Source organism: Cydia fagiglandana, chromosome 9, assembly GCF_963556715.1.
Source record: "Cydia fagiglandana chromosome 9, ilCydFagi1.1, whole genome shotgun sequence".
In the NCBI taxonomy this organism is placed as follows: Eukaryota; Metazoa; Arthropoda; class Insecta; order Lepidoptera; family Tortricidae; genus Cydia; species Cydia fagiglandana.
The window spans coordinates 2,877,760-2,889,452 of NC_085940.1; the positions used below are offsets into that span (position 1 = coordinate 2,877,760).

Consider the following 11,693-nt stretch of genomic DNA (forward strand, 5'->3'; position numbering starts at 1 on the left):
TTCCACCTGTACAATTTCTTGATCCAATGTGTATTCGCGTCTCACATTACTTAATGAAAGAGTGAGACGCAATGTACATTGGACCAAGAAATTGGACAGGTGGAGCACATTCTTAGGAAGGCGTATAGTGCGCAGGAAATTTTTCCATATTTTTTTTTCCTTTAATTTAAAAATGTGTAGGTATCATATGCAGAAGTATCTGCTTTATAAAAAATACATTACCTTAATACCCACGAGCCTATTGAAAGCTGTAAAATAAAATTAGTAGAGTCTGTGCGGAAAGAGAAGAGTCGTGGGATTTGAGGGCGCGCCAGTGCTATTTTATGGTTTTTGCTATGCTGACAACACTGGTCACGTGATTATAGCACGACACTAAAGGTCATGATACTTGAATCCCTTTTGTTCCGGTTTTTTACCACGGCTTACTAAACGGAGTGGTGGTGTCGGCTCGTCAACTCAATCCTCTGATTTAGCGCAGGCACTAGTTTTCTTTTTAAAACACACTTGTTTTTATATCTCAGATACTAAAAAGTGACTGCGATTGACAAAACTGCTAAAACTATTTAAGAATCTGCCCAATACAACTGTAATTTTAGTACCAAACAAGATACGAGTCTCATTTATGTACTGCCTAATCTGTGCAGTCCAACAGTTATTAAAACCAGGTAGATCGGGTAGAAATTGGGCAATAGAACTGTAATTTTATCTGGGATATTATATTTCACCCATTGTAAACTTGACTTGTAATGTATGTGTACATTATTAATAATAAATATGAATATGAATAAAAATAGTGCATAAGTAGGTAGGCCTTATTGGGATATGTCCGGTTTTCTCATCTCACGATATTTTACTTCGCCGAAAAGTCACTGCTAAATATGAAATATAATTTCGTAACTAACAGAACCTACAAATAAAGAAATATTTTATTAGAAAAAGTTTTATTCTTTGTAATCGAAGTCTGAATTAAAATATTCAATGTCACTTATGTTTGAGCTAGCTTCAAAACAACCAGGGACATTCATAGAACTATCTTCATCTGAACTGGATGTGCTTGAATCCGCACGTAGATTACGAATTCTTGCATATCACCTACTTAGCGGTCTTTTATTCGAAATACCGTAGGTACGTTTACACAATCCTGAAAAAGAAATTACATATAAATATGCATAAAATGGCAAGTATCAAGACTATTTATCAGTTATTTTAAAGATCATGAATGACCTGCATATTTATGAAAATTAATATATTTTGAATGAATATACTTACCGATTATGTACCGGAGACAAGGGGGCTTATTAAATAGGTAATTATTTAATATTAAATACAACATCAATACCCGCGAATAGCGGAAACACGTTCCGCGACTTTTTGTAAGTCGATAGTCGGCTTTTAGCCGTTTTCTTCCCGCTGACAAAACCGAACAATGTTAAATATAATTTTTCTTGTGGTTTTATGTACGGTTTTATCGTGTTTTGAATATATTTTATACATAAAACTTGCGGTTTTTGTTAATAAAAATATACATTGACAGAAGTTTGTTTACTTTTTACAAGACAGGTGTCAAAGGTTTGATTGCCATATAAAATTTAAAATGTTAGTTCCCGTTTCTGCCACGACTCTTCTCTTTCCGCACAGACTCTATTTTAAAATTGAATGACGCGCGTGAATTCATTCGCCAGTGCGAAGGGCCCTCGACGCCCCTTGTGACACTTTGTGAGTCAAGGGTCTGCTTCAATCAAATTAATTGCATGACGGTCTATTTGCAAAAAAGTTATAGGTAAAGTATTGGTATTTCACAGTAGTATTGTTCAAAGGTTTAGCTTGGCTTAGCTGGGTAGGTAACTGGATTTTTGTTTTTATAAAACGTATTAAGTATGTAGGTATAGGTAGCAGTGGCGGCGCATCAAACATATCCATAGGCAAGTCGGGGCTAATTTGACATACATATTTCCTTTACAACTCTGCTCAAACGTCCAAAAATAGGCAAGCCGGTGGGAATCGGCTTTTATGGACGCGCTGCCACTGATAGGTTAAACTGCAAGAAAGAAATAATTTTGTAATACCTAAATTTATTGATAAAGTATATATAATAATTACGGTACCTAATTTTTAAAGTGGTATCTAGACGGGACTGGCCAAATCGGTTGATTTGATCAGCAATGAAATTGGCGTCAATCTCCAATTTTTAGATTTATAAATGGTGATATTAGAGCTCTCTAAATTGAAAAAATGCTCCAGAACGAAAATATTGGCCTCACAAATTGGTATTCTTGCGTCTGCACCTCATTTTATCGGTAATATCGGTCATTATACCGGCGGTTAAATTCGGCGAGCCAAATTGGTATTTGCATCCGAACCTCCTGATTCGATCGGGCAATTGAATCAGATTGGCAAATTGACTACTCTGGATACGCCTTAAGAATCACTTTAAACTAATCTGAGAAGTGTATACATATCTACTTACTATAATAAAATACCTACATCATCTCAGCCTCCCACATGGATTTACCTAATTATTTTAGACACGCCACCACGTTAAAACCTAATTTAGGTCCCTAGTCCCTACCTACTCTCGTATTCTGTCGGATTGAGTACTCACCTGTTCCAGACGGGAATGCATTAATTATTCAGAAGGGTCACTTAAATGCTTCAATGATACAGTTCGTGTCTAATTTTAAAAGTAGCTAATACCTTTTAGGCTTGTCGGTAGTTACTCAGAGGGCCTACCGCGAACCACGTTCGCGGTGTTGCCTCTCTGTCGCACTTGTAAATTCGTACGTAAGTGTGACAGGGAGGCAACACGTCGAAAGCTGGAAGCCCTGGCTTTGAATATCAATCAAGCTTAAAACTACAACTAAATTTAATTAGTCTACTCAGATTCATGAAAACTATTAAAACGAAAAATATAAAACATACCGCTAGTCCACCAGCACTTCTAAAAATAATTCCAAGTTGTTGGTTTTTTTTTTAAATAAATGGTACCTACTCACGCATTTTTCTGAAAGCCCGTGGCTTAGAACATTGTTACAATGATATGACATTAAATTAGGCTCCCTGAATGATAATAATGTCTCCCCATATCCGAGAGTAAACAAAGTGTCGTCGAAATGAGGAACATTAGTTGCGTCTGCAATTAATTAAGAAGGGGCGCGGTAAAGCCGTGTGCACAAGGGTCTTCGTTACCATCACTTAGGGTAGGTATGTGCGGAAAGTGAAGAGTCGTGGAATGTATGGGCAGGGGTGCGAAACTCCCGACTTCGGTCAAACTCGGCTCCGCTCGGCTCAGCATTGCTCCGAGCAATTATTAGGGTTGGCACCACTTGACTTCCTTTTGCGTGCACGACCACAGATAAGATAATCACTTGATTTTTGGCAACCCTAAATAGTGGAAAGGGATAGTGTCATATATTAGAAAGGGCCAGCATGATTCGACCCTGAACCGCTGTCAAAATTCGTTTTTGTAGAAAGTTTTGTATTCTATACATTCCACGACTCTTCTCTTTCCGAACAGACTTACCAAGGGTTTTAAGTGTTTCGCTTATAGTCTGTCCGTTCTTCTAAGATTTAGTACGCCATAGTAAATGTATGGCGACTTGATCTTAGAAATCGGGCAGGCTACTATACCATCATAGACAATCATCCGTTCTTTTGCCTTTTATATGAAAAAAAAAACTTAGTTTTAATATCAATGTTTTTGAACCTTTGTGAAGTGACACTTGGTCGTGGGTGGTCGCAAAACCTCAAAAAAACTATGCGAGTTATGTACTTAATGGGATAAGATTATCACCGGGATTCCTCTAGCGGCCCACCATACAAGGAAAATTGGCAATCGAATTTGAATCAACGGTATTAGAAAATAGAGATGAATTTGTTTTGTTTTAAAATCGAACGAAACGAAATAAAAGAAACTCTATATTCCATTTCATTAAGATTTAAATTTCATTGGAGGTAATTTGTACTAGTATTAGGACATTGAACCCCAAGAGGATAAGTCTATCACTTGTGCCCCGAGAAAAATAAACTATGTTAGTCTTACCCCATTTACCTTATTTAGGTAGGTACAGTCACCTACATATAAATGTGTCACTTCGAAGGAATCGAAGGCCGCAGAAATATGTGACACGCTCTTATGCCTCTACAAATTAGATCGTGTCAGATATTTTTGCGGCCTTCGTTGTGTAGCATATTATTGCAGGTGACTGCACTATTGCAGCCCAATGAACAAGAGAACAAATTTTTTGTCCTCTCTTAGCTTGGAAATGCTTTAGTGTGGAAAAGTCCTAAGCTCGGCGCACCTTAAGAACCCCCGGATTGAGCAAATTACTTGGCGTGCTTAGAGCTAATTGCTCAGAGCAAAGAAATGTACTATCTGCGGCTAATTGATACTTTTTCACTGCTGTCGCGTCTGTTGCCAGTATTTTCTTTCTTTTGGGTCTTGTAATTTTAGGGGATTTTTTTTTTTGTAACATTTTGATAAAGTTTGGTAGGTTTGAATCTTTTTACAAACGAAGTTGTATTAAAAGCGGTTTACAAAACGTCCTACAGGAAGCCATTGAATTTAGAGAAGGGGCTAAACAAAGGCAGAAGTTGATAACTTCCGCTTTCCCCTTTTCTATCAAAAGAATTTCGAGACCACTTGGCCGAAATCCCTTGAGAGTCGCGTGATTGTAAGGCCGATCGATTTTTGAAAGGAAACTTACGAGTTTAGATAAGATAAAAAATAGTTTATTCAAGTAGGCATATTACAATGCGCTTATGAACGTCAAATAAACCTTTACCGGCTCCAACCGTACACCTCTGCCCCGAGAAGATTTAAATCCCCCCTCGATTGGAGGGATAAAGATATACCTAAGTATTATGTTTGCTTTTCAAGTTTAGGTACAGTCAATTGTAAAAATATGGGTGTACAAATCATCTTAAACATAAGTCCCATAATTAACTCTTGTGTCAGTGAATTAAGAACTATGGGACATATTTTTGAGTAAGTTGTCTATACCCATATTTTTACAGTTGACTGTACCTTTTGTGTGGTAAAAAATCGTGGGTCAAACCTCGGTCGTGCCGTATATCGTATAAGGTTTACTCGGGTAATTCCGAATGTCAAAAACTGTCAGATAATTCCGAAAGGAGACTTATTATGATGGAATTAAGGGTGATTTTTATCTGAATTTCGGAATTATCCGACATTCGGTATTACCCGAATACACCTTAGTTCATACTCGAGAAAAAAAAGCAAAAAGTTGACTATGTAATAATTTGGTCAGAATTCTAATCATACACAGACAATATGTTTAATTAAATTACCTTAAGTAGATACCCACGAAGTGTAATGAACTAATGACTCATCTAATTTTCCTATCTAATTCATGTAAAGAAATGCATTTCCAAAGTCCAATTGCATTGATCGCAAAAGTTTCAAAAGTCCCTAGTGAAGTCATTAGTACGAACTTTTCCTGCTGAATAGGCCGACTTCATTATAATATTCAGAGAACTCGCTAACAAACCGATGGATTTCTTATATTCAGTCCCGGTCGACTAACGAATGAAGTTTTCAAAAGTGTCGCGCGAAGTTAGGGAAGACGCGGATTCTTATGATACTTTTGCTTGAAGTTGTTAGGATAAGTTAGGTGATATGATAATTTTACTAGAGAGAATTTACAAATACTGAGTTAAGTACATCCGATGATTCGACCCGGCAACTAATTAACACTAAAAATGCCTACTATTGAATCATCATCATCATATCAGCCCTTTATCGCCCACTGCTGAGCATAGGCCTCTCTTCTAGTACGCCACTTGTCCCGGTCCTGAGCTAATCTCAACCAGCACTAAAATACATCTAAATTAATACCAAATTAGATAATTATATTAATTATACAGGGCGTTTTCAATCTCTAGCTGTTTTCGAGGTGAATGTCTAAGTTTATTAAACAACTTTCCCTATGAATCCAAAGTTCGCGAAAAAAATTGGTCTTTCTATAGAAAATATCGAAGTCTGATCAGCCATAGAACAATTGGAACAGCCAATACTCCTACCGAACGTCGAAACTCTTTATCATGTCGACCTATAAAAATACCCATTTTGGGAAGGCGTGTAAAAATTAGAAATAAATTTAGTGTGTTTGTAAAAAGGAAAAAAAAAGATCCAGTTTAAAAAATACGTTCAATCAGCCAATTTGTTTATTATAATAATCCTACATACACATTACATTTAGAGATATTTATAAATAAGTTTACAATTTCACTGTTCAACATCACGTCTTGATTACAATTGTTTTTACTTTTACATTATAGTGCGTCCACACCGAGCGAAAGAATTCGTTAAGTACCATACGTGGCTACTTGTATGCATACAGATGTAGTGCATAATTGTTTTCCATCCTATTTTCACGGAAACGTTCGTATTTGTCATGCTACTTCAGTCAACCTCAGTACTTTTTGTACCGAGACTGAATGAAGTAGCAAGACACGTTCGTACGTTTCCGTGAAAATACGAAATAAAATAATTATGCGCTACATCTGTAATAAGTACGTTAGCTCGTTGTGTACGCATTTTTAACCATAGATACAAATAATAAGAATAACGTCCACATTTGTTTGAGATGTTCTTAGAGCATTTAATAACCAAATGCTCTAGGCAACCTTTTAGCAGACAAGGGCCACATAGTAGTTAACGAAGTTGACGCGGGCCGCACTTTGTTAATATTAGTGACCGCTGCTCTAAGAAGATGTTACAAGAGTTGTTTTAACCGCACAGTTCGACCTCTGTGCAGTTGTCATCAGCCGCGCCAGCCCGTGAACGATGGTGACCTGAAATATAATCGTTAGTATTATAGGGTGACTGCTATGACCACTACAAATAGAAATTGGCCACTGTTAACAATAAGGCTTGTTTCTTTCTGATTTGTTAGGAGTGGCCAATAACAGCAGTCACCTTATTCAGACTTCATAGTGAGTCTTTTTACTTTATGGCACAACCAGCTACAAAACTGGTAGAAACTAGAGTCCTTCGAGACCGAATTTGAAGAACTCGGTTCGTATTTACGAGACTCTGCGCTTAAATAACTTCTGAATCTTTTAGGTCCCGAGACGAGTCCTTTGTTGATACTTTTTTAAGAGTAATTCAAAAGGACTCGAGTCTTCGAATAAAGACTCCTTCAACAATTTTATAGGTTTTTCCTAAATACCAGTAAAGAAATTATATTTTAAGCGTTATTGTATAATTTGTGGGTAACTTTCGAAATTGTTTGTAATAAAATCATGAGTTCTCTGAAAGGGACAAAAGACCCGAATCTCTACAAAAGACTCGGGTCTCTAACAAGTTGAAAAGAACTCGAGTTTAGACTTAATAATAAGAGTCTGTAAAACTGAGTCGAGTCTTGAAGCAGAGGATTCAAAGGGCTCGAGTCCTAACCAACACAAGTTTTGACACTTGACGATTTCGCGTTTTTTTTTTTTATTATGAATGGGCTTACTCATGGCCACAGACTAGCCGAGGCGTAGACGTGGCCTACGATGGAGCGAGCTCGCCCAGAAGGTGCCTGTTCACTCTTGATTTTGAAGGTTGCCGGGTTATAAGAACACGGAAATATAGACGCCGGCAAGGAATTCCATTCCTTGGCAGTGCGCATAAGGAAAGTAGAAGCAAAGCGCTTCGTGCGAATTGGTGGGATATCTACCAAGTAAGGATGGAAACCGGCCGTGCGTCTAAAAGTCCGATGGTAGAATGGGGACGGTGGAATAAGCTCGTGTAGCTCTTGGGCACACTCGCCGAAGTGCAACCTGTAGAATACCGACAGGCTGGCGACTTTTTGCGTCGTTATCTCGGTTTACTTACGTATTGAAGCTGGGCGCGGGCTGCGCGGGCGCGCTATGCTGGGCCAAGTTTCCGAACGTCAGCGTGTTCTGCGTGGCTAGGCTCTCGAACGTGGCGTTGGATTGGGTGGGCGAGCCGAATCCTGGGACAAAGTTTGCGATTAGCAGCAAGAAAATGTGACATGTTGTGACAGGGGGGAGGGTGGAGTCACAAACTTTGTGACGTCACTTTAACTTATTCAAATTATTTAATTCGATGTACAGTTAAATAACAAAGTTTTGGAACGATAATCATTTATATTCGTTTAATTTTCATTCCTAATCAGTTAGCGGTTATAATATTAGTAATATTTCATTATTTCAAAAATATCTTGATAAAATATTAACCTGCTTAATTCGATTTGCCGCGATTTTGTTGAAAAAATGTGACGTCACACCAGGGGGGAGGGGTTTGCCAAATGTGACCATGTGTGACAATGAGGGGGGGGTCAAAAACCTAGAAATTCGTGTGATGTAATTAATGAATGATCCCTTAGCGTGCAGTGCATGAACTGTGGCATGATTTTTGATTAAACTAGGTACCTGTAGCGGGTGCTGCGCCTCCAAACACGCTCCCGCCGGGCGAGCTCCCGCCGAAGGCCGACCCTCCGAAGGCCGGGGGCGCGCCGAACCCGCCCGGGCTCTTGTTGAGGGCGCCGAATGCCGCCGGCGCGCCGAACCCGGAACTAGTTGGGGAACCGAAACTGAAAATGGTGGGTATTTTAGTTCGTGTTCAATGAAGCGCTTAATTTGGCGATAAAAGTGGAAGTCAGAATGAAAGGACGTGACTTCGACGAGACTCACGTGACTTCAAGTCTCCTCGAAGCTCATTAGTGTTCATGGTTCAAAAACAATTTCTTTTGACCGTCTACCTGCATTAGTGCTAATTTGTTAAACATTTTTTATTTTAATCGATCCTGTAAGTTAACTCGGGTTACTTTGACCCAATGGAGGGTTACTTTGACCCACATGAAAACCTAATTTAAAAGGGTTTAATAAAAAACACAAAAACGTCAAAGGTTAGCGAAAGCCAACCTCATGGCATATTCCCATACTTATAGTGCAATAATATAACCTGGACCGAGTAAATCTCAATGGCCGAAGTTAACCTCCAGGGCTATTAAAGTAACCCGACTTTACGGTTCTTCTTTCGTGAGAACCGTAATGTCTTTGCAATTACAAATGCATTATAGAAAAAGAAAAGCCAATTATAAGAATTAAACTACTATCCTCGAAAGTCCATAATAGACCAACAATAGTCATGGGAGACACTCACCCGGCTGGTTGTCCGAAAACAGCTTTGGAACCAAAACCACTGCCGAATCCTCCTGCAATAAACATAAAAAATACGTGAAAAATTGTCTTCGTTCTCGAGAACGTTCTGTGTTATTGTGTGGGAAACTTTTCGCTCCAGAATATTTAAATCGGCATATATACCAACATTACTGACAGCATAATATTTAAATTAAATTCTGAATTTTGGAGTAAAGTACACACATTTTACGGTCACTTACTCTTCCTATTATCATGAGGCCTTTAACATCTTGACATATGATTTATGCCGCGTCTGTAAGCGAGGAACGTCTCTCGTGGCTGTATAAGCCAATGCGGGACCGGCATTTGCGACCGCATTTATGGCAGCTGAAGCAGGGAGCCATGTCGGCAGCATCAGGTGGATTGTGCCTCTTTACGCGTTTTCGGGCAAGGTCTTGGAACCATGCGTTGCCGTGGCTTTTGGGGGGAGCTCGCGTAAGATCGCGATGGATGAAGAGGTACTCTTCCTATAGCGCGTAAAATAAATGACTGACCTGTGGAAGAGGTGGGCGAGCCGAATGCCTGTCCCGGCGGCGAGGGGGCGCTGAAGCTGCCCGTTCCGAACACGGACGACGATTGCGTCGTTGCTTGTTGACCTGCAGGTGAGTCAATAAACAAAGTGACATTCCAACAATACGATTCATAGACAATCTTATCAGGTGATCCGTTCGTTAAAGCGATTAACGATTATTGATGAAAATCTTATTAGAAATGTAATTTTTCATTGGTTATTTGCTCGATTTCAATACTTTGTCAGTTTAAGTACTAATTCTTAGGTGATAATTATTGTGTCATTCCTGAGAAAAGTGTGATAATGTCTTAATGATAGTCTCGCTGCAGACTTTTCTTAGTCTAACTCTACGTCTCTTATCATGTAAACAAACGTGACGTCAAAGTGTCATACCAACAATACAATTCATAGACAATCTAGATATGTTAATGTCAGATGTTTTTGAGGTTATCCGTTCGTTACTGCGATTATTGATAAAAATCTTATTAGAAATTATATCTTTCAGTGGTTTTGGTTGATTTCAATACTTTGTGAGTTTCTTTAAGTATATTATACCAACATTATAAGCGATGATTATTGTGTAATTCCAAAGAAAAGTGAGGTAATGTCTTAGAAAAGTGTTTGTTTACATGATACGACAAGTAAGGATGAATCAGAATCATGCACTTTATATATATACTTATACGTGTTTGGTGGTTATCTTTCCTCAACCCACAAACGGAGCGGCAGCTGACTTTCACGAGGCTTTATGATAAATTCTTAATTACTTTACAAGTGCCGCTCGGGAAGAACTAACGATTTTACGCCTGGCCCGAGGATTATCCCAGTCTTATTTAAAGAGTGACGGTGAAATTTAAACTAATATAGTGTTAGAAAATAAGAATAAAATTGGTATGTTTTAAAATTAATTGGAATATAATAATGCAACTTCGTTATAATTCAAAAGAATTTAATTTTCAGTGAGTTGATTTTTGAACGCCAGTTTATGAATTTTACAATATTATTGTTCGCAAACTTAATATAAATACACGATGAAAGGGTTCAGAAACCAATTCCCCATAGTTTAAAAATCGATAATCAATGATTTCCCGCGATTCAAAGTAAGCCCGGTTTACAGTTAATATCTGGGAGAACACATAAAAACTAAAAAAATGCGCGTTTTCCCAGAGATAAGTGCCAGCAAGATCCGATTTTTCACACCCGAAAACTCCCATATAGCAAATTTTATCGAAATCGTTAGAGCCGTTTCCGAGGTCCCCGAAATATATAACAGAATTGCTCGTTTTAAGGTATAATATATGCTTACCAAAACCACTAGAGCCAAATCCACCGCTGCTGTTATTATTGCTCCCCCAGAAATTATTGGCGGGTTGCGTTTGTCCGAATCCCCCTCCACCCCCACCGCCGCCGAAAATGGCTTCGGCAGCAGGGTTGGGTTGGCCGAAAGTGGTTTTGCCGCCGAAAACGTTGGTGTTGCTGCTGCCGAACGCTGGGGAGCCGGTCGATCTAGAAATATAATAAATGGGTCGTATATACGGATAGACCTATATACAAAGTTAAGAAGTTTGATTTCTGATCTTTGACCAAAATCGGACAAGCGGACCCCAGGCCCATGATGACATTGACCAAATAATCTTCAAGAGATTAGAGAGATTAAATTTTGAGCATTTTAATTGAGTTTTATGTCCTTTTAATATTTATGTAAAGTAAACGTACTAGTGCTCGACATGCTAATGCCCAATAGATGACACTTTGCTGTCACCTCTAATGACAATGACTTAAGTTTCAAGATGACATGTACTGGGACCGCGACGAGCACCAGTACCTTTATCAGAGCCACAAAAAATGGTTTCAAGACTTTCAAGTTACTGAACTTTAATTTATTCATATTAGTTTGGATAGTAAAAGAGAAAGAGTTCTAAATTGTTCTTGATAAAAAAGCAAGTCAACCGAAACTATCAATACAGTATTTTCGATATCTTCACTCAATTTTCATAGCTTATTTGCGAGA

General features: G+C 38.5%; 1 protein-coding gene across 1 annotated transcript in view; it reads right to left on the reverse strand.

Annotated features, from left to right (window-relative positions):
- Positions 1-6,161: 6,161 nt before the first annotated feature.
- LOC134667723 (nuclear pore complex protein Nup214-like) overlaps positions 6,162-11,693 on the reverse strand; it is a 41,719-nt gene continuing 36,187 nt past the window's right edge. The window contains exons 23-28 of the mRNA XM_063525143.1: positions 10,989-11,188; positions 9,666-9,767; positions 9,134-9,185; positions 8,401-8,561; positions 7,841-7,961; positions 6,162-6,813 (exon numbers count right to left, since the gene is read on the reverse strand). Coding sequence (XP_063381213.1) covers positions 6,783-6,813; positions 7,841-7,961; positions 8,401-8,561; positions 9,134-9,185; positions 9,666-9,767; positions 10,989-11,188 — 667 coding nt within the window. The 3' untranslated portion in view covers positions 6,162-6,782. The remainder of the gene's footprint in view (positions 6,814-7,840; positions 7,962-8,400; positions 8,562-9,133; positions 9,186-9,665; positions 9,768-10,988; positions 11,189-11,693) is intronic.